Source organism: Diabrotica undecimpunctata, chromosome 6 (genome assembly GCF_040954645.1).
Source record: "Diabrotica undecimpunctata isolate CICGRU chromosome 6, icDiaUnde3, whole genome shotgun sequence".
In the NCBI taxonomy this organism is placed as follows: Eukaryota; Metazoa; Arthropoda; class Insecta; order Coleoptera; family Chrysomelidae; genus Diabrotica; species Diabrotica undecimpunctata.
The window spans coordinates 64682252-64707772 of record NC_092808.1 but is presented as its reverse complement, the minus strand read 5'-3'; the positions used below and the strand labels follow the sequence as shown (position 1 = coordinate 64707772).

Below are 25521 nucleotides of genomic sequence, written 5' to 3'. Positions count from 1 at the left end.
TTATAGTAAAACAAAAATAAAGCTTTGGAAGTAGTAAGATTTGACTGATATTTTTCATTTTAGTACAAGACAATTATATATAATTTATTTGATTGTTTATACCAGGTACATATTATGAATAAATTATTTTGGGCCATTTAGATATGATGTATTTGTATTGTAAGTTAAATAAAATTATAATAAAACGGTAATATTGATTCTTATTTAACATTGATAAGTTGAAAATAAGTTTATAATTATAATTAATATAACAATTTATATTATAATTAATTTAACACACTGTCTATAATTGTTTTCTCTTTTTTTTTTAATATTGTTGCCGCCAAATTCTAGTCTTTTATTTTAGTAGAACATTTTTATTAATCCTTCAAAACACTTTTAACAAAATTAGAAGATTATTTTGGTTTTAGTGAAGGAATATACTATTTTACTATTCTATATTTACCGAATTGTTATACCCTGAAACTTTTTAGATATAGAATTGTTTGCTTCTTTTTTACTCTCTATTTATCTCTTGAGTAGCGTTTTGTTAATTCTCTTCTTATAGGAATTTTTTTCTGTGTTTAGCAGTCGTTTATTTGACTTGATAAACTTATTCTTTTTTTTTTTTGGCTGAAGAGAAATATGGCAAGTATAACATTTTTGATCATCTTTAGAATATGTAATTTTGACAATTTTTCCCATTTTAATTTCTTCCAACAAAACAAAGTAGGTCTAATGATTGTGTGTTTTCTTTTTCACTAGATTTTCCCTACTTATCAGTGAACAAAAAATACATGCTTAAATAATATAATTTTGTATAATCATGTTTTACGTTTTAAGTAAATAGTAGGATTTTCGCCCAACATCTTGCCCTATAACTGAAAGTTCAAAAGTCATCTCAATTTCGTACAATTAATACAATTAAAAACAAGATATACTCGGTTATGCGTAATAGCACAGTTTTTTAGTTCTTATAGCAGAATATTACAACGATCCTTAGGATTACGGGGTGTTCAAAGCAAAAAAATTATAGATATCAATATCTTTATGTCTCAGTTTCGTAAAAGAAATTATAAATATAATACCATACAACGTACAATGCAAATGAGCTCTGCCATAACAATTGCGCTATCAATAAATTTCTAACAGAGTATAGAACAAATACTCCTTAAACAGTAAACTTTATCATTTTCCTATAAATATGATTAATGTATTATATCGAAATAAAGTTTCGTGTCGCACTTTTCCATATTTAATTCAAGAAACTCCCCTTTGGACTCCTCACTTCCTCTTTCTTTCTATGATTTCATTTCTCGTTACAGAAACCGACTTTACCCACCCTTGTTGCCGGTTTTGCTCATCCGGCCCCACTCAGCAGGAATGGCTAACGCGATCATGCGACCTGCTGGTAATGTTTTCCCGTTTTTTAGTGCTCGTTTCCCAAAAAGATGAACTTTATTTTATATGGCCAAGGACCACATGGGGACCTCGCATTTATCATCTGTAGTTGTTACGACGCTACTAAAAAAGGAAACAAGCGTATGTCCACTATTGTTTGAGTTGTTTTATAGTATGATGGGTAACATTAATATTTGGTATTATATATAAATTCACGAGAGGTTACGGTCACGAAAAACTTTGATATTTATAGTAGTATTGGAGCTCCCTTGTGGTTTTTCATAAAGTAAAGGGTATATATATATATATATATATATATATATATATATATATATATATATATATATATATATATATATATATATATAGATATATATATATATATATAAATATATATAAATATATCTATAGGTATATATATACATATATAGAATATACATATGTTATGATTTTGAAATCTATTAGAAAATTAAATATAATTTTTAATTTTTAGGACTTCCAGCATAATTAACAAAACAAACACAAAAATTTGTGTTTTAATTCGTACGTCTGGATAATTTTGATTGAAGATGTTAAATTATTAATTGTAATTTTATTGTGACTTAGGGTTCTTATTTAAATTCAAAAAATATCTTTGTTCTTATCTATTCCAATACTTAAATAGGAGTAGAAGGAAATAAATAAAATTCAAATTTTGTTCAATACAATTAAATATAAAAAAAAATCCAAGACCTTAAAAAAATTAATCAGAAATATCAATGTTTATATCATGAACAATTAAACTTCGGAGCCCAAAACTAAATTAATTTATTACAGATTACAGAAAAATTAACAGATACTAATTTATCGAAAATTAATAATAGAAAACCTTACAAATTAATTTTAGTATTTGTTTAATCTTCAAATTTATGCTTCTGAAATATTGTTCTCAAAAAATACGGTTAACTTTTAATTATGCAATGTCCCTAATTTCGTTCATTGACAGCACTAAAGCTAAACTCCTTCCTTTGGTATGCTTACACTGAATCAGCATCAAACATCCTAACGATCCTTTCGATCTCTTTTGGGTACCAAAAATCTTCTTGTCTAGGATTATTCCGATGAATAATAACTAATTTGGACTTAAATAAATACTGTACAAACTTAAACTACAACTTCTCCCAATCAGCATTTATAGAGCGTTACTGTTACCAATTTTTAACACTTATTCACTAATTACCTTTAAAACCGTTTACAAATACTGGCATTCAGTCACTTCCCAGGATTCGATGTTCTTCCTTTTAAAGTTAGCAATAGATAACCACTTTTCTCTGCTTTCAAATTCTATCATCCTCCAAAATCTCCTTTCACCGTCTCTTTTTAACACATAAATTTTTTCTGATTTTTATTTATTTCAAAAACAAACAAAACTTTTCAATTTCTAAAAAAATCACTAACATTTCAAAGATTTTTTCTATGAATTTTGATAACGAAACACATTTATCGATTTTACATATTTTAAATATAATATTGGTTATAGTATATTTACCTTCCCCATTACTCCAGTCTTCAGAGACGAAAATGCCATTGAACAAGCTGAATTTTGCTGGGAATATCAATATTGATAGTAATAATAATTGATAACTGGCTCGTTCTTGACACTTGTTAACTGTACTAATGCCAGATGCAAACTATTAGATATCTGTATATGAAATCTTAGTTGCCATTTTATATTCTTAAGTTTTTTATTGTAATAAAAACGACACACTACAATCTTGCAAAATTATTTTCAAATGGTTTATTATGGTGTTAAATTGGAAATTAGTGAATGAATCAAGTCGGCCAATGGACGAGTAGTAAGATAGAGCCTCACGTCTTGATACTTAAGTGAATTTATTATTCTTAGCAGTTTATACCGCAAAGTTCTAATGCTTCAAGCCAACGATATTGTGTCGAACGACATATTTTGGGTTTGTAGCTTTATTTATGTAAAGAAATTTTTGATTTTTATTCCCATATTTCTTTGAGTAGGCTATAAATATTCATACAGAAAGCTATCTGCTGCTTTGTTAGTTTTAAACTTACTGTATTAATAAAATAAGTCACATTGTAAACATAAGGTAATCTTTTTTGCGTGAGCCGTCAAAGCGCCGAAAGAGAAACTGCCATAAATCAAGCGGTATAATGAAGAATGAATCCGAAAACATTCCTCCGCCTCACCAGAAATACACCTCAATGAGTCCTATTATACTCTACTGACTTTAGTACATGTGTTAATTCTTCGCATGTGACGGTATAAAATAAAATTTATAATGCCGCCTTGATGTGACATATGTGATGATGCTCCTGTTAAAATGACACTCGCAGTGTCCCCGTGTATTATAATTATTATACAAATCCTTTACGTTCTCCAAATTTCTTGGAACATATAATAATTAGTCGCCGTTACAGATGAATGAATTACTTACAAATGGTTGAAACGTTTGTTTTATGATGATATCTTTGTAAAACATGTGTAATAATTTGGACGGTAAGTGATTTAAGCAGTGACGTTAAACTTAATAAGAGAGAGAACATTAAATAGACGAAAATATTGTACTAAATATCTGTCCTTTGAAGAGTGTAAGCATTAGATGCTTATTATATAGATATTTAGTAAAAATAAGTAGATTTTAGAATGGGTTTTATATAAATATTTATTGTGGTAAAATTCAATTTCAATTTCAATTCAGATTGGATTAAGATTAAGGATTAAGGGTAGCGAATACAAATCTTAATTGTTTCCTTTTGTTAAATATATGTGTCTGACAGGTAAGTCTAAAAGTGATATGTATTTACAGTAAGAGGCTAGTTATTATTAGTACATCATGTGTATCACTAAATCACTGAATGTGAAGACTGAAGTTAACTTTGACTGGCCTTACGGTATAATAAATATAGTGTGGAGCTCAATATAATTTCCCGTGGTATATTTAAATAAATTATCCACAAATAAGAATCACATATAACCATTTTAATATTTCATGGAAGTTATTTGGTACATTATTTCTTATTTATTACAAAGCGAAGATTGCAAACTTTATTAAATACTTGACTGCTATATATTAAGCTAGTTGAATACAACCTTTAAGCAAAAGTTACTAGTTTCTTCTGTCTGAATTTCAACAAAAAATGATCAACAATTTATTATTCTAAAGAAAATTATTATCATCATCAAAAGTATTCAATCTAAGCTACTGAACAGAGGCCTTTACCGATAAATGTTCTCTCTTTATCGGTTTTGGCTGCTATAACCAATATTAATATTATTCTGAAGCTATTTTCTTCTTCTTCTTCTCGTGCCACTCCTAGCGGAGATTGGAAATCATCATGGCCACTGCGACTTTGTTAGCAGCGCGCCTAAAAAGTTCAATCGAACTACACCCGAACCATTCACGTAGATTACGAAGCCACGATATTTTTCTTCTTCCCACACTTCTTTTGCCCTTAATTTTGCCCTGCATGATATTTCTTAAAAGTTCGTACTTTTCACCTCTCACAATGTGCCCCAAGTATTCCATCTTTCTAGTTTTTATCTCATTTAGAATTTCGTATCTTTTGTCTAAAGTTTGGAGTACTTGCGTGTTAGTGACGCGGTCCATCCATGATATTCTGAGAATGCGCCTATAGCACCACATCTCGAAAGCTTCGATGTTTTTTGTGGTCAACTGTTTTAGTGTTCAAGCCTCTACTCCATACAACAGGGTAGAAAAGACATCACACCGCAGCATTCGTATTCGTAACTTTATATTGATATCACGATTGCAAAAGAGTTTGCGCATTCTATTAAAGACTGATCTAGCGATTTCTATTCTACATCTAATCTCTTTTGTTTGATCAGTATCGTCTGTGATCCAAGCACTTAGATATTTATAACAGGACACACGCTCAATCGTTGTATTGTCTATTACAAGATTAGCTCTGATGTTCTTTGATTTCGTGATTACCATAAATTTAGTTTTTTTCAAATTAATTTTCAAGCCGTAACTGTTACAGTATATATTGAGACTTTGAACGAGATGTTGTAGTTCTACTAGCGTTCCCGTTAGGAGAACCGTATCATCAGCATACCTTATATTGTTGATCGTCTCACCATTTATTATCAGACCAAGATCTTCTTCCTCGAGTGCTTGTTCACAAATAGCTTCATTATACAGATTAAATATAAGTGGCGACAACATGCATCCCTGCTGGACTCCTCGACGGATTTGAATTTCTTCTGTTAGCCTACCCTCAACCTTCACATTTGCTGTTTGATTCCAATATAGGTTGCATATAATTCGAATATATCGGCTGTCTATATTTTTCTTTATTAGAATTTGTCTTAGTGGTTCATGTTGTACTTTGTCAAAGGCCTTTTCGAAATCAATAAAGCAGGTGTAAATTTCTTGGTTCATGTCTAAGCATCTCTGTGAGAGAACGTTCATTGCAAACAGAGCTATTTTCTTGTGGAATGTTAATATAATTTACTGTTTGTACTAGGAAATAGTCACAATTTTACTTTAAAATAAGTTTATTTTAACGTTTGGATTTCCTTTTTTAATGTTTTTCGTTATCAAAACAAACTTATTTTAAAGTACAATTGTGGCTTCTTCCCAGTAACAGTAGTAAATTGTTCTAACTAATATTTTTCTGATCTTTTTAATTAGGCCGATTTATAATTTTAACGAGTACACTACACCGTTTCTCTTGTCGTGATCATTACTTTTGGCCAGCTTTCTTATTTGATTCTTGGCATACGTTATTCTATATGTATATTACTTTTAACAAAATATTCAATCTAAAAAATTGAAAAAGAAAAACACGAAAACTATTTGTTTGTACGATTAGTTTAATATTTATAAATAGACCTTAACCAACTATTACTTAGAAAAGTTTAAATTATAATAGTATACATTTTTAAAGCAGTATCTAATTTGAAAGGATAAACTTCAAACAAGTGAATTGTTATAATATACGGCGGAAAGTATATTAGTTAACTGCAAAAAAACTAAGTATCAAATTAAGAAAAGCGCCCGGCAATATTCCCAAAATTAAAGTTTTTTTATTAAATTAATAATTTATATATAAAATTTGTGATGGGGACAACAATAAAAATCTGGGGAATATCAATTGAAATATGATCGCACTAATGCAACCCTACAAAATATTATGACGTCCTCCCAGGAGAATGTGCAGACCCTTTTATAGCATTATTTCAGTTAATATACAGTAACTGAATTACAACCGAAATTTGATTCAGTTATGTGTGGGTTTACCATGATGAGAATCTATTTTTGGTATTAGCCATCCACCAGATGAATATTACCCCATAATTAAATTGTTTCATTTATTAATTATGTGTAGTTCCTCTATTTTGTAGGTAGTTTTCATTACTGGATAATTATAATAGTAATAATTACTTCGTTTATCAATAAATTTATTGTTAGTTATAGCAAAAGAGTATATGTAATTGTCATCTCTCTATGTTCATCAAAAGCGCTTCTAATTTGTATCTTCTAAGGCATTTCTTTTCGTTTATAATTTTAATCTATAATTTATAATAAACAAACAATATTTTTTTATTCTTTTAAATGTGCGATGCTCATTCTCGTAGTGTTTAAAGTAGGCCTCTGGTAAAAATTGGCACTTTTTTCCGCCTTATACATCTTTCATGCAATTTGTTGTGATACGCTTTATATTGCCTGACCATCTTTTCAACTGCATTCACACTTAGGGTCTATGCTTCCCAATTTCTTAACAACAATGTGTGTGTGTATGTGTGTGGTGTGTGTATGTGTCTGTGTGTGTGTATCTGTGAGTGTGTATGCGTGAAAGATATGGCACGAAAATAAGTCCATGAGCCACAGATTATTTTATGTTTAAAGATATTTTTTGTTCAACAAAAACAATGATTCTTCTTATTACTGGTCTCTACATTTTTTTGCTGGAGTTAATACTTGTACTTAAAATTTTGGACAAATTCTGCTTTATAAGATATGTGAGATACATTGGTTTAAAACCTTTTTTTAAAAAAGACTGGAGTATCCTATGTATAAACTTTGTTTGCTTTCACTTTTCACTTGTCAAATTGTCCCGATCTAGACCAATCCAATGCACATGATAGCTTAAGTTATTAGTTGGTCAATTTTATGACCTATTACTTAAATTTGGTTAGATACAATACAATGTCATCATAAGGCTACCGACATTGGCCGTTTATTATTAAACAGTATTAAATTGACCAACATTTTATTACATCAACTAAGATTCTACGATACAGCAACATCTTTCCTGCGAGATCACCATTATGCTCTTGATTAAGTAATAAAAGAGCATTTATTAAATATTAAATTTGGTTCATAACTTATAAATGTTGAGTATCAAACTCTATTCTATATTTAAATAACATTATGTTTCCTTTGTTTTCAGGTATTACGAAACGGGTAGCTTTAAGGCCGGTGTAATCGGCGGTTCCAAACCAAAAGTTGCAACTCCACCTGTAGTTGATGCTATCGCTAACTACAAAAGAGAAAACCCCACGATGTTCGCCTGGGAAATTCGTGATAGGCTTCTGGCCGAAGGAATTTGCTCCCAAGACAATGTACCTAGTGTATCTTCAATTAATAGGTAAGTGAATTATACTAAGACTTTTAAGATTTGTACAGATAGAACTATTGCGATAGAATTTTGTGTACTCTAAAAGAGTTATATTGTTAACTGTCGTTAATATTCTTAAAGAAAATATAGATTTTTCTTCTGATTTTTATATCTTACATTTATTTTAAACATTTTAATTAAATTAGTTTATTGCTGAGTAATTAAATAGGTATTACAAAAATATCACGCTTTAAAATCCTAATAAAATTTATATATATATATATATATATATATATATATATATATACATATATATAAATATATATATATATATATATATATATATATATATATATATATATATATATAGAAAAAACTTTTGTATTCCTTAAATGTTGTTTTTGTGTTTACATTTTCAGTAATAAATTTAAGTCCTAAAGATAGAGCTCAAATATGTTATGCACCTATAGCAGACAAAGAATAGAACGAGGTTAAAGAATTTTATGTAGGAATAACGAACATCACAACAAGCCTCTAGAAACACCACATTAACATTATTTTAGGCAAGTTTAATGCAAAAATAAGAAAATCAAGAGTAACTAATATCACTGAAGGATATATTGACAGGGGTGATTGTTTTATACAATTGTGTCAAGAAGAAGAATATGTGTTATTAAGTTCTTGATTTGAACTAGCTCCCAGACGAATCTTTACATGGAAATCACCTCAACAATAATTAAACGACAGTAAGAAATTAAATTATTGATTTTGCTTTGATTAATCATTGATTTAAATCAAGTACCCAAAATGCAAAAACCTACCCAGGAATGGACGTAGAGTCAAACTGCAATACAGTTATGAATTGCGGACAAAAACTAAAAACAATAAGCAGAAGCAAACCAAGAAAGTGCAATATTCAAATACTTTGAAACGAAGCTTATAAATAAAAAGTAGCAACCAACAATACAAAGAGAAGAAATTAAGAATACGGAAAGTAAGAAAGGGGAAAAATGGATGACGGAAAACATTTTGGAACTCAAGGAAGAGAGAAGAAAACACAAAACAATTTACATCTATATAAAGAAATCCAAAGAACCATCGATTCAAAAATTAAAAAAGCAAAGGAAAAATTGATAAATAAATGAGTGACGAAAAAGAAAACCTAGAATTCCACCTTTACAAAAAATAAATAGCAACCTTTTATAATAGTAAGAAACATAATATATTTATTCTAGCTGACAAAAAAGGAAGAATAATCATAGAAAGAGGCAAACTTTTGCAAGTAGGAATTAGGAGGAATCTATCGGAAAATCCTTCCGGGTGACAGACCTGAATTGCAACAGGCGTCTATGTGGGACATGGGAAATGGAAGGACCCTTAATTCTAGACATAGAGGTAAAACACCCCAAGAGACCCGACAAAATAGAAATAAATGCAATAAAACCTAATAAAAGTTCATACAGAATCGAATTCATCAAAAATGTGAAATACACATAAGTGACTTTCAGTTAGGATTTAGAAATACTTTGGTAGAAGTCGCTCATGCTTCCACAAAGGAAATTTAGATTAGTCAACCCGATCTAGCGGGATTTCTTGTCCTGCTGAAGGATATCAATTTCGTCCGGTCGTTCCATAGGTCCTCTTCTATGTTTCTTTCTCTCAGTACTTTGTCTATTTCTTCTATCCAAATTGTTCTTGATCTACTTCTTTTTTTTTACCTACTGGTTGCATCTCTTTTGATATTCGTTGTTTATCCATTCTTTGTATATTCCGAAACAGAAGTCTTCTTTCAGCGTTCGTTTGATTCCTATTTATTACTCTAATGCTTTCGTTATTAATAATACTTTCTCTTCTAGATCTTCGTGCCACTTTTCTCCAAAAATCCAGTTAGCGTTGCCTGTCTTTTTTTTTAGTGGTCATACCTCGCAGTTGTATAGAGTGAAACTTTTCACTATAGTTTCATATATCCTCTGTTTATTTTCTTTGCTGATGGATTGGTCCTATAAAATACTGTTTAGGATTTAAATGCCTTTTTTACCTTTCGTGTTTCTTTCTCTTATGGCTTTGTCCTTGTCCACCGTGCGAGATTTTCATACCTAGATATTTGTATTCGTAACAGTGCTTCATCGTGGTTCTGTCGTCTAATATGAGATCTTTTTATTGCCCTCCAAAACATACATATTTGGGTTTTTCTATTGATTTCTAGATTCCATATATAGCACTATTTAATTAATTTTTGGATCGTCATAATCTTGACCACATAATATTTGATCGTCTGCAAAGTTGAGCGTATAAGTGAAAACAGGCACCATCTTGCTTCAAGTCCTTTGATGTTACAAACACAGTTGATATTTGTGCCCCAATTTATATTTTTGCTGCGAGTTGATTGTATAGTACTTTGATGATATTTAATAACGGTATATTAATATTATTACCTTAAATTAATTGCGTCAGCTTCTTCAGTGGGACGCTATTGTTGGCTTTTCGTAGGTTGACCAACACCATATGGTCAATAGTGGATCGTTCGTACGGAATCACAATTGTTCTTTTGCTTCAGAATCATGATATTATTTATATAGATTATTTAAATTTATAATTAATCTACAGAAATTATTAACTTAACAACTACTAAGAAGATTTACACTTTGTTATTTAATTTACATTTAATTTAAAATACATTAAAATAATTATCTACCCTGTATATCTGCTTTATTACGATAAAAAGTAAAATATGTTGATTTTAAATGTTATAAAGACATTGTCCTTCCGAGGCGAAAAAAAGAATAACGAAGAAAAACGGAAAAATGAGTACTTTTCTCTCCTTAATAACGAAAAGTTTGGAAAATGATGTTTTCCATGCAGATATTCCCACAAAAAGCGAACAGTTGATTCCGACGTAAACTTGGAAAAACAGTATTTCTGAATCTCCGCTGTTCTAATTGCGATGACACAAAAACACCGAGCGCCAGCCCATTGTTTGGAGTAGTCTTCCGCTGTTTCTACTCAGCATGGCGTCATGTCCGTTTCCGGAAAGCCCCCTCGGCCCCCGCTGTTTTCGACCAGAATTTATCATTTGTTTCATTGTACCAGCCAAGATGACATTAACCATTAGGAGTTTAGTTAAAAAAGGACGATAAATTTCGGCTTATGTACAAGGTTAAGTGGTCGCCAATTTATATACGTATATCTTTTGTTTTCCTTTTCTATTCTCCTTTGAAATATTTAGTGTACGGAGGTAGCACCATATTTCATAGATAATAAAAACTAAGAATATGAGAATACTCGAACGCATAGTAGGGAATATTTTCCAAAAAAAAATGAGAAAAATTAGGATTATTATGAAATGTACGTATACTGTTTACTATAAATAGCTTTTTCCGTTTTTTATTTAATAAATATTATTATCTAGTAATGGGTTTAGATAAATATAATAATCCAAAAAAATAACTAACTAACAAATATTAAAGCTAATAAAGATGGCCCGTTATAGTGGAATCTGCTAATAATAAAAAGTATACTGGGTTTAAGTTGAAAAACTAGTCTTCAACATTAGTTATAACTGATACATCAGTAATAAAATATGTGTACAAGGCTCCCTATGTTTTTAGAAAAATGTCTTCGGCGATTCTAAGCACTATCATTAAAGATTCCATATTAATTCGACAATTTCTCTAATTCAAAATAAGTTCATTTTCTTGTATCCACTATCATGTTTATTTTAACTGTAAAAACAAGGCTTTTTAACCAATTTTATATTTCTAAACATTATTATACTATTAATTATTTCTATTACAGCAGTTACTTTTATTAGTATTCCTCGTTCTCACCATATTTTTTACAATATTTATTTAACCAAAACAAGAGTTCTTAAACATCTATTAAGATTTTTTGACATTTTTTTGATAAAAACACAATAAATAATTGTTTAAACACAGTGTTTTGAGGTTTGCGATTATTACAAAAAATTTTGTGAGATTACCTAATAAAAATAAAAGTACATATGTCAACTATGCAAACAGAAATAAAAGAATTAATTAGCATACTGTTTTTTCAGTACTATATAGTATTATTTTCATATCTCGTTTAAGATTATATTTATTTTTCGGTTTTTGTCAACTGCATGAACTCCATTTTGCAAAACTGCATACCAAAGGAACTATCTTCCTCGTTATGAGTAAAATAAAAATCTAAGAGTTTACTAAATAACTCTCCTAATAAAACTAATAAACCTAATAAAACCAATTTTGATTTTAAAACTAGCCAATGACGCACTGTCAGTATGTGTGGTAAATTTTTATTCCTATATTTTTAAACCAATAAATAAAGATTTTGTTATACTCTACCTTCAATACAACATAACATTTAAATGATTAATGATATTTAATTGATAATGATAATAAGACTAAGAAAAATGGGAAAGTGAAACCCAAATAATATATACGGCTGAAAGAGAATTTTTTAATTTTGATTAAACTTTTTATACTTTTAGTCCAGGATATGACGATTTTCTGCTCAGATATTGTTTTATATGCATGTATTTACCTGTGTCAATATATGCTTTTCCCCTAGGGGTGGTTTCCACCCCAACTCAAAGGTAGAAAATGTTTATTAAAAAAAACTATGGTTGTCTCTAGAACAGTAAATTTTAAGACAAAAATGTTCTTTAGAGTTCATTCGAAAAGTTAATATTTTGAGTTATTCGTGACTAAAAATTAACAAATTACACGTCAAAAAAGCAGGTTTTTAAACATTTTTTCGCGAATATCTCGAAAAATTTAGAGTTTATTGGGAAAACTGTTTAGATGTAAAATAAAGCTTATGGAACAAAAAAATATATTTTTTTATTACCGCTGACCTAAGGCTGTTCGAAAATAGACTTTTATTCATCGAATACAAAAATCCAAACATATGATGTTGACTAAACCGGAAAACGGTAAGTTCTTCATGAAAAACTTTACAAACTTTTTTAAAGACCTTAAAAACCTTTAAATTAATTGCTCGTAAAAATAATTTGCATGAAAATTAAGGTAAGGTATAACTAAAATAAAGTCCTCGTATATTTTTTGTGGAGCAGAAAGTAACAAACTCACCCCCGCAAAAAACACTCTGGCCGAAACTATTCGTTGTTCATTTACAATTTACTTTATTTATATACAATAATTACAATCTAGAAGTTTAACTGGTTTAAAACGTTTAGTTTTAAAAAAATCCGAGTTTAAAGACAATATTTCTTGTTTGAGTTCCTCAAAAAATTTTGTTTCGAAATAACCCAGCAAGTAAAAAATATACAGAAAAAATGATACTTTACTGAATTTAATATTTTTTATTTCTATAGACTAAAAATTAAACGAGATATTATTGTTTAACGGTTGTATTTGCATGCGGTTAGCACTATCATCTCCAAGCCTTTTCAGCGAAACTCTTTTTAAAACGAACGGCTTCAAAAAATTTAACATACATCACTTGGCAGCTTAATTTAAAAGCTATAAAGTAATGTATTTTAAGATTTTTTCCAGCTCTTCGTTTTTAAAAAAAGTTACGCTGAAAGGCTTGTAGATGGTGCTAAACGCATGTGAATACAACCTTTCAACAATCATATCCCGTTTAATTTTTTGTCTATAGAAACAAAAAAAATTAAAATATTTAGTCAAAAAAATCTGCTTTTTGTATGGTAGCATTTTTTTAGTATCTTTTTACTTCTTGTTCTATTTTAAGGAAAAGAGGAATTTTTGAGAAATTCTGAAAATAGTGTCTTTACTTTAGAGCTTAAAGAAATAAAAAAAAATTTCAGAACTAAATCTTCTAAACCAGTTAGACTTTCAAAGGCGACTACCTTGGTTTTGTAATAAACTTTTTCCACCCCCGAGTTGAAGTGTTAACCACCCCCTGAGAAAAAGTACAAATTGTCACAGGGTAGATTTTGATCTTTGTACTATGTTCTACCTACTTTTAAAATTTTAAGTATATCCATGCATATAAAACGAATACAGAGGTTTTTACTATTATTACCGTCATATCCTGGACTATTTAAGTAATAATATATATAATATTAAATATAAATTATATTAAAACAGTAAAATTATAGATATATTTTTTTACATCATTTCTGGTGTGAAACAGTAACATCAATTTGTTAAAAGAACACGAGATCTTTAGCCAATTCATTACATTATCACATTGTACCCAGTGGAGAATAAACGGAATCCCATCTGTTATTTTATTAATCAGAATACTACTGCTGTGATACGATGTAATGGACAGCCCCGATGGGACAACCGGTCAAATTAAATGTGTCAAATCAGCCCCTCGCACGCCTGGCCTACTCGATGTTATCTACGCGCATATATATAGGGGGTGGGTATGATTGCTGCGCGATTGTTTCAAATGGATTGTGTTGAGTGGCTCTTTATGTTCACTTCGATTATCAGGCTGGATTGAGAGTTAGCTATTTTATAAATTAACCCTTAATATTTATTGCTTAAATTGGGGACTACTTTCAGTGCACAATAAAGTAAAGAGTGTTTGCACAATAAAAAAAAAAAATTTATATTTGCATTATAAACTAACGATATTTTACATATAATAAAAAATATAATCCTGTAAAATCTACTAGATTTAATTTTTAAATGAAGTTTTGATCTATTTCCATTAAACATATAGCAGGTAATATAGCAATGCCAAAAAAAATAGTTTAAGGCCCATATTGAGTACCATTGAGAAATTAAGGGAATTAAATACGTATACAGTAGTATATACAAATTATGGCTACTATCTATTAATAAAACATAATACAGAGTAAATAAAGCAAATAACAAGACTAGATACAATACTTGAAAAGTTCTTTCTGATTCTGTTTTTTTCTGACCTAGTTTAGACTTTTGTATTATTTATAATTGTGTATTTCGTCTCGATTTAATTATTTTGTTTGCGAAATGTATCGTTTCGATTTCCTGTTTCACTCCCACTCCTTTCAGGCATTCTTCTTATTGGGCGATTATCATTTAGGAGTTAAATATGTCCTATATAAATCATGACATAGTTTTCTGTCTATTGGGGGTCATCCCAATATCCCCCTACATAGATGTCCAGTCTAAGTTCTCCCACCAGGCTTCCTTTGACCATCTGTTTTTCTCCTCCTACCCTTCTAATAGCTTGAAAGTTGACAATTTTTTATATTGGCTGACTAGTATTTCAACGTTGAACGTGACCCAAAAACATTCTATATTCTACCATTGTGGTATCGGTTGGTGCAACCACTAGACTTACCCTAATATATTCAGTTTAACCTTATCCGTTCTTATCACTCACTTATCCATCTATGCATTCTCATTTATGTCACAAGCATTCTTTGTTCCTTTTTCTTTTTTTTTAATTTAGATTGATTAGATTGAGTACACTAAACTGATGCTAGCTATTTAAAACTATTATTTTTCAAAATAATAGTCTTAATTTACTTAATTTTCATAGTAACTCTCTCTTTAAATGAACAGTTTAGATACTTTGTTTTGCTCTATTAAGTTTCAAACTATTATCTTCAAGAGCTTTTCTCCACTGTTCCAGTTCTTGTTTTTAATTTTCTAACACTACATCATCAGTATACATGAATTTCCAGGAAATATTATTTTCTAGTTTCCCTCAGTGTCTTTGTTGTATTTGCAAGAGAAACAAGAGGAATAATAAAAATACACCAAATTTTATCAATATATTGTATCCCAAATAAAATAAGAAATAAATATCAAATGTAAAATACATTAATATACTCTATCAATACAAAATTTATATATTTGCTATATAAAATGAATAAAATTTTCCAACAGATCAAAATTATGGCAACTAAATTGTAAAAATCCAAAACTTACCAATCACATATTATGTTCGTATTAAATTCTTCAGTTTTAGGGATCAAATAAAAAAACTGTTTCTATTCACAAACCGATAACTTTTCAAAACTTTTTTTACTTTTTATCTAACCGGCAAAAACACCAAAATTTATTTTTATTTAATAATTTTAAGAAGAAAATCACAACAACCTTTCTCTTCCAAATCTCGTATCGAACTCCTCTTTAAAATTCTTTTCTTTTCAAACCAAACCTCCCGTTTTATTTTATAATATTTTCTAAAATCCCTCAAATAAAAAACATATCTTTTCCACTTCTGGCTTGAGAACAAAATCTACGTCATACAATTATTTAAAATACCCGGAAGTCAAACTTTTGTCAGACGTCTTAGAAATCAATTTCTCTTTATTTTTCCCGAACAAATTATGTAAATTACTGCTTAAATCCTATCTTTAGGTACAATTGCTTACAAATAAATTTTAATATTAGGAAAAACCCCAAACCGTATTTTAATTTTCAATGCTCATTGTTTCGTAAAAACCCTTATACCTATCTGTCCTTTTAGCTATTGAGAATTAGCAGTTCTTGAGATCACTTTAAATACTACATATTACGCACTTTTCACTTGAGTACAAAAATGTCCTTATTTATATCTTAATTAATACAACTTTGAAGTCAGAAGTTGTAAGGGCGATCAAACAGAGCAAATGGGGAAAAGCCCAGACGATATATACGTAGAGGTTCTAACACTGTTGAGTGAAGACAATATAGACGCCTTGGTAGATCTTTTTAATGACATTTATGGGTCCGGTCAAATACCACAGGATTGGCTTCAATCAACCTTTATACCAATCCCAAAAAGCCAAATGCTAATAGTTGCGACCAATTCCGAATGATCAGCTTATTCAGCCAGGTCCTAAAATTCTTCTTAAAGATAATTCACACAAGAATCTACAACAGATGTAAAAGAGACCCACAAAGTTCGGTTTCAGACAAGGATTTGGCACAAGAGAAACACTTTATAGCTTAACTGGCCTACTTCAGAAATGCAGAGATCAGCAAAAATATGTATTCCTATGCTTTATATATTACCAGAAAGCGTTCGATTGTGTTAATTATTCAGAATTAGTAAGATTGCTCCAGGAGCTCCAAGTCTATTTAAATAATTTAAAATAATTTAAAAATAGTATCAAGGAGTCCAATAAATAATGAACAACTAACTCTTGATGGACAGCAAATAGACAGAGTAACAAAATATAAATATCTAGGAGCTTACATCAACACAGAATTAGATCCAGACCAAGAGATCCGGGTACGAATAGAAATGACAAGGGCAGCGTTCTTAAAATTCAAACAATTGTTCTGTGACAAAAATCTGAATACTGCGATGAGACTGAGGTTTGTTGAATGTTACATCTGGTCGCAACTATTGTACGGGGTAGAAACATGGACACTAAAAGCGCAAATAGTTAAAAAGATTGAAGCCTTTGAACTTTGGATATACCGGAGAATGTTGAGAATCCCATGAACTGCCAGGGTCACCAATGAGGAAGTGCTGAGAAGGAAGAAAATTTGTTGAGAACAATAAAAGTACGCAAGACTGCATACCTTGGACACATACTAAGAAATAATAAATATAGTCTTCTGCAGGTCATCATGCAGGGTAGAGTCGATGGCAAAAAGGGAATAGGTAGAAAGAGGAAGTCATGGCTGCGAAATAATCGAGACTGGATAAACATGACTGTAGACGAATTATTCCACGTTGCAAAAAGACAGAGAAGCTTTTAAAAATGTGGTCGCCAACCTCCGTTAATGGGGACGGCATAGGAAGAAGAAGAATTTAAATAATTACAACAACGTATTTTGGACGCCGTTAACTTGCTTACGATAGCTGATATATGAAATTTAGTTTGAATTTATGTGGATAAAACTAGATAACTTGTCGGTGATACAATATTGACACGAACTGAGTAAACTTATTAATATAACGACTGTGTTAAACCTTCTGAGGTGCGGCTAGCGCGGATAGGAGCCTAGAGCTCATCCAATGCTGGATTCGAACTGATACAAAACTGATTTCAATCACTCGGCTCGTAATCGTTTCGTAACATTCAGAAATCTCCCCCTGACCCCTCGACGTATCTAACGGATATGTTTACATTTAAAATACCTTCGACTTTCCTTTCATTCTGAGAAGGGTATTTTTCAACTTTCGTTAATTTTAGAAATTTTCGAATGATTCAAACCGATAATTTGGAAATCATTATTCCCTTCATTGTTATAATTCTTTGACGATTTTAGAAGCTTATGTCTAGAAAGTTATTTGAATGTAAGCTATGGGCGCCGTACAGATTATTAGATGGTACAAAGGAATTTTATAAATCTAAACTAATATACAGTGTGATATAAAATAATATGATACAAAATAAACTAAAAATATGAAATATTGTTGTTACGCAACAATGTATACAGTACCAAATCGTGTTAAAATTTCAGGACTGCGGTCTGAGACTTAAATTGAAACTACATGTTTATATCTGGAGTTCGATATATATATATATATATATATATATATATATATATATATATATATATATATATATATATATATATATTGTTATGATTGTTTATTTTGAGTTCAAACTTAGTTTATTGAGCCAATAAAAAAATTATAACTTATCTGTTATCAAAAGTAAAAGAATCCTTATATTACCTGTGTTCGATGGATTCAAAAGATTTTCTAGTTGTCTTTTATCGGGATAGAGAAGAAAGGATAATAATACAAATATATTATATTACAAAGATTTACGTTTCTTTATTTTATATGAACGAATAAAACAATTATTAAATTCTGTCGTTATCTTATCAATCAGCATACAAGAAAATAAATCAAATTATTATGATAATAAGATTATAAAGCTACATACATTTATATTACGTGAAAAACCAATTTTACTTAAAATTTTCTTTACTTGAAAAAAAAGAAACCACAAAACTTTAAACTTTTGATTAGCCTAACAAAACCTCAATTCTTAAATTTGAATGCTAATGACCATGATGTCGAAACGATCCTTCACAGATATAAAATTCAATTGTACAAACACTTACAGTTTATTTTCTTCTTGAGTTGTGTGTTGGAACATACCCAGAAAAGTCCAGTCTCCTCAAAGATGTGATCTCCCTTTTTTGGCACCTCGGCTCCTTCTTTACGTCTCTGCAAACCTCCTGCAAACTACACAAAAAACACTTCAAACTATTGATTCACTTCTCCAAACTCCGCTACTTATTTATGACACCAGGACCTCCTTTTGTCAACTTGATGCTGTAAGAATACTTTCACATATACTTTATAAAAATGCCCACGGTAGATACAAGGACCTCTTTTAATCTACTTGTTATCTCCTTCTTCAAACTATTCACTTCTTTTCGTTACGCCGGTATCCAAACTCACGAACCACACCCTATCTTGAGACACACGACTGTTTCCTTTCGATGACCAAAATATGACTGACTTCTCCTTTCTCATCATCGACTCCCAAATTCCCATATAAAAACGACCGTCCAATCAAAAAGCTTAAATTGTGTTTACTATGATTTTGGAAAAGCCTAATTTCGGTTTCAGAGAAAACTAAATAGCTTACTTTAAAATTGGTTTTTTCAATACATCATTTATACCTATTTCAAAAGATTAGAATATGGTCATTTAATACTCGACTATACAAACAATGAAAAGATTAACTTCAGGTAAAATGTCTTCTAATTCTAAACAAAGGTTTTTTTATAATTTTGTTTGCAACGGAAAAACGGTCGTTTTCACAAAACAAATTTCTATTCTTATCTACACTAAATCTTATCTTAAATTACTATATACAATTTGTCTATATTGATATCTTGAAATTTTATTTCGATGGATCTTTTTATTTATTTTTCTTTGGTTGGGAAAGAAGAAACATAACTATATATATATATATATATATATATATATATATATATATATATATATATATATATATTATATATATATATTATATATATATTATATATATTATATATATTATATATATATATATATATATATATATATATATATAACGACTGTGTTAAACCTTCTGAGGTGCGGCTTGCGCGGATAGGTGCCTAGAGCTCATCCAATGCTGGATTCGAACTGATACAAAACTGATTTTAATCACTCGGCTTGTAATTGTTTCTTAACATTCAGAAATCTCCCCTGACCTTCTCGACGTATCTAATTCGACTTTCCTTTCATTGGTAAAATTAATTACCTGAGAAGGCTATTTTTCAACTTTCGTTAATTTTGGGAATTTTCAAATGATACAAACCGATAATTTGGAAATCATTAATCCCTTCATTGTTATAATTCTTTGACGATTTTAGAGGCTTATGTCTAGAAACTTATTTGAATGCAAGCTATCGGCGCCGTACAGATTATTAGATGGTACAAAGGAATTTTATAAATCTAAACTAATATACAGTGTGATATAAAATAATATGATACAGAATAAACTAAAAATATTAAATATTGTTGTTACGCAACAATGTATACAATACGAAATCGTGTTAAAATTTCAGGACAGCGATCTGAGATTGAAACTACATTTTTATATCTTGACTTCGACATATATATATATATATATATATTATACATATATATTATATACATAAATATATATATAATATATATATATATATATATATATATATATATATATATATATATATATATATAAATATTCTATATATAACTATTTTTTGGATAGTCATTTTTTATCACTATTATTACAAAAACCTCTTAATCAACGTTCATCATTTTTTGTCACTTTGATTAGCATTACTATTAAATTATTCATTAGGTTTATAGGTTTTGTGTTAAAATCTTCGTTTAATAAATTACCAAAGTTTTTCTTTTAGTTTTCGTACACTAGTGTTTTATTATTTCCGGCTGGTATACTAATCTTATCTGATTAAAATCTTTTACTTGTCTTGCTGTTTGGGTATTTTATAATTCATCCTTTGGCCTTTTTCTTCTTTGGGGGCGAGTTAGGTTATATGCTTCTGTTTCATATTTTCCAATAGCTAATTTTGATTTATGTTTAGCAGCCTCATCGTAATGAAACATGTGCTATGTCCACTGTCTTGCGAAGGTTTATACGACTTTTCCTTTTTTATTTTTTCTTCTATTGCATATCTCTCCTAATTTTTGACTTTCTTTCTTAAAATGTTTCCAAGTATTTTATTTTCTCTTAAACTCTGTTCTTTGTTCACTCTATGAGATATCTTAGTCTAGATTGGGCCTTCTTAGATAGTAGTAAAAACTAAAAAGATAGTCCGAAACAGAAAGCAGAATTCCCTCACCAATTTAACACTTTACAGAGCCGATAAACTTTATATTTTTGAACTACCGGACAACCGGGAAAACATTTTAAAATACATCTATTTTTCAGAAATAAATTTCTCTAATTTGTTTTGTAGAAAGAGCCGTATTATGCATTAAAAGACGTGAATGCTTTTGGCGGATCAGGTAGTGGTAGATACTGAAGACAGAGTCAAGGAGAGAAAGTTGGTATACTTAACAAAGTTTCTTAATTTGCAGAGAAGACACGTTACGAAACGTCATTCCAAAATATTGGTTTGTTAATATGACAAATTAACTTTCTCCCTTTAGAGAAATGTGTTAACATCTTCTTACCGCGTTCAAGCATATCATTACCAACTCTGCCAAAGCGATATATCGCTTTATATTTACCTTTGGAATCACCTATATGTGCATTAAAATCACCTTCTAGTTTTACTGTTTTCTCTGTTGTATGTCTCCTAATTGATCATAGTAAGATTATCAAGAACCTTATAGCTGATCCACTATACTTGAAGAAGTCCACTATACTTGTCAAACTATATATTTCAGCAGTGTTTTTTAAATGATGATACGTATGTAATAAACATGTAACATAATATGTAATAAAAAGAAGTACCCTAAACCTAAAATAACTTAAAAAGACTAAAAAGAATATCTTTAAGAGTATTAACATAACCAAATTAAATTAAACACAAAAGTAGTTGTAAGAGAATAAAATTATATAAACGTGGATGTAGTATGCGATAACAGTGATGTATTGTCCAAAAAGTTCTACTGTACTATAAATATCATTTTCCCTATACTAATAAAGTAATAAACCTTAAACTACTAAAGTCTAATCCCAATTTTCCACGTCGGCTTCAGATTATTTTTTTTGTTGGCGGATTACATTAGATTGTGGCATAATAATATACCCCGTTTCGAATTTTAACTGCCGGGGCTCTACGGGATGGGGAAAAGTTAGAAGTCAGCACTTGATCAAAGCCCCCTAAGATTTCGCCACACCCTCGATCGTTACTCGAGCGTATCGCTTGCCATCTAAGTAAGCGGCTTTTTTACTGTACCCTTTGAAGACCGTTTCCCCGAAGTAAGTTATTATCCTTCAGACAATAACGGTGTTATTCATGGTATACAAATTTACTGTGTTTTCTATAAAAGATAAACATTTTTTGGCTACTTACATTATTAAAGATATGTAACAGTATCAATTTGATATGAGGAAAAACGTTTTCTTTTCTTACTACTTTTAAAATCTTACAGCCTTTGTATAAGAGGGGGCGATATGTATTTGAGAAAATAAATATAATTTAAACGCGGTATCAATAAATATCTATCTAATTCAATTGTGTATTAGTTTTAGAGTTTTATATTTTTCCTTTAATTATTTTAAAGATATCGTTGGGAAAGCTCCAGTGAAAATAGTAGCTAATAAAATGTATTATACAGAAAAAGGGAAATCACCTGTAACGTATACAAGTTATAAAGAATTGGTTTTCCCAATTCTATTGTCGTTGGGTTAACAAAAAAAGCAAATATTATGTAAAATATCAATCAAAATAAATGATTTTATTGTATATTCAAGTTTTCTTGGTTAATCAATCATTAAAACGAAACTGGAAATAATTGGAGGGCGAAAGATTTTAGACTGTAGGTCGCTTGGTTTTATAGACTTTTCACACTTTCACCTAAAATATATCTTGTGTATATCCTCAATTAATAAACACGTAATTAAATATCTTTTCGCTGAACTGCTCATGCTCTCTTGCTGGACAGTTTTAGGTTTCCGCTGAGTTTCATCGTGGTGTCCTGACCAGTTTTTAGTAGTTCCTCTTGATCTTAGGAAATATGGCTATTCTTCTTCTTATGGTGCCTGTACGTTACAAATGTCAGACACCAACATGGCTACTTTGACTTTGTTGACTGCTTATTGAGGTAGTGGTCAAGATAGACAATTTTTGTAGGTTATGAAGCTAGGATATTCTTCTTCGTCCTGAAGTATGCTCCGAATTAGGTCGAGTCGTTGTTCATTACGCAATATATCCAGGTATTCCAGTTAGCGAAGTTTTATGTTGTGTGCACAACTTCTTCGTTGCTAACTTTGTCTATCCAGAAAAATCCTCAACATGCGTAAAGATTCATGACTTTACTCCATATAGAAGAACGTAGAGTTTTAATAAACGATCTTGTATTTCCAATTTTATATTGTGACTCTTTTCAAAAATCAAAAAGACACTTCGATCTTCGTTGACACTACAAGAAAACCAAATTAAGCCATTGGCGGTAAAATTTAAATCACCAGGCAATTAAATTATTGGAGTTTGGTGTTTTGTAGTTAGTTGTGTTATTGTTAAGATATTTGCTCTATATAATGAGTAACCTTACAGTTTCTAGAACATTTATATATCATATACATATCATAACACATATAATATATATATATATACATTATATATATATATATATATACATTAAATACATATATATATATATATATATATATATATATATATATATATATATATATATATATATATATATATATATATATAGATATATATAGATATATCAATCATTGTATTTTTTATTTAAATGTCTTATATTTTCTTAGACCAACCGTAGAAGAAGACTATAACTCCGTCGTAATATAACAGCAAACAACAAAAATAAATTGAAAATGAAACTGCTCTCTTGAAGATAAAACGAAAGATAATTTTGTGTGGCGCCGGCGTCGTCATACACAGTTTGCAATAAAATAAATATGTTATTTAATTGTACTGCTTAGCTAGTTGAAATAAAGTCCGGTAGAAAGCATGAGATTATTAAAATATTACCAAAGCAGATGATATAAGCCAACCGTATAGAATTTTCATTCTAAGCTTTAAAGAAATTAGCTATTAATTATTGCAGCCTTTAAACAGACTCTTAAAAAGACTACTTAAACTTAAGTACATCAAGAAGATTATTCTTCATCATTTTGGTATTATAAACTTTTGATTTAATAGAAATTAAGTTCATTAAGTAGTAGCAGTCCATTTATTTTTAATACAATGTGATGAAAACTGTGTCATACTAGTCATCTGCTAGTGCTCTGTAGTGCTTATTATAAAAAGGAAGTTCTAATACACTTTAGAGGAATTCGACCAGTATTAATAAAAGTATTTTAGTATCAAGACACCCGATGGCGGTTAAATGAAGTTTAAGTAAAAGCTAAAGCAGACTAACTAAAGCTAGAGTAGCGTATAAAATCTATCCGATCAATTTGAAACTAGGGAAGGTGAATCAAAGATATAAAATAGCCAAACATAGAGAAAAGAAAGCAAAAGATTTTATTTAGATTAAATTTATCCCAGTTACAAATATTAAAATACTAGTTCACAACGTATATACATGTATATATATATATATATATATATATATATATATAATAGTAAAAGATATATAACAATAAAAATGAGAATAATCGCTTTCCAAGCAAATTTCCAATAGACAAAAATACTACATTTAATTTTTTTTGACATGTATTTAGAAATACATTTTGGTTTTACATCTAAATTTTAAAATTCATACACTAGTTTATTTGATTCTTAGCATATTTATTTTATATACATCAATCGTCCATCTTAAAATTCTAATAATCTTAAAATTTTCAAAATATCTAAATAACTAAACAAAGAAATTCGCGTCACACTCATTATTGACGGCCTTTGTCTGTGCAAATCTGCCACTTTACCGAAGTGTAGGAGTTCCTTAGCATTTTGCAGCATCGCCAAGCGAAGCGGATATTGGTTTGAGCTCGATTTCACGAATCTGAGAATCAGCCGAGCGTTCCGGAACCGGCTTTCTTCTCTTATTGATTTTCTCCTGTTCATTCTCAACCCTAGTCGCTCTCGTTGTCAAAGTCCCCTGCCACCGTTCCAACGTCCTCTTTTTACTCTTTTCTTTACTTTTACCTTAAGTTTTCCTCTATCCAAAGTTAAAGGTCGTTTCAAATTGCCATCACCCTACTGAATGATTTTCTGCTGTTGATGTTATTGCAAAGATTTTTTATTTTTGTTGGGTTTTAACAGTAAACAAGAAATTTTTACTTTAATATTTTCATAACAACAATTAGCTATTCTACGGAAATAAAATCAATAAGAAAAATATAAATATACGTTATTACCCTTAAAGTGATTTATTTGTGTACGGGCTTAGTAAAACGAAAAGTGAAAAGGTCTATATAGAATTTTTTTTGTTAGAAAATATTTTTATTTATAAGACAAAAGAGAAATTTCGTACTGTCTACGGGGCTCAATTATTTAATTAATTTTAGTTGTCACTAATAAGGCCAAT

The 25521-nt window shown here is 29.7% G+C and overlaps 1 protein-coding gene across 10 annotated transcripts in view; it reads left to right on the top strand.

Moving 5' to 3' along the window:
• Window positions 1-25521, top strand: part of LOC140443476 (uncharacterized) — a 447648-nt gene that overhangs the window by 315613 nt on the left and 106514 nt on the right. For all 10 annotated transcript variants that reach the window (XM_072534774.1, XM_072534768.1, XM_072534773.1 and 7 more), the window contains one exon: window positions 7810-8007. In XM_072534774.1, coding sequence (XP_072390875.1) covers window positions 7810-8007 — 198 coding nt within the window. The remainder of the gene's footprint in view (window positions 1-7809; window positions 8008-25521) is intronic.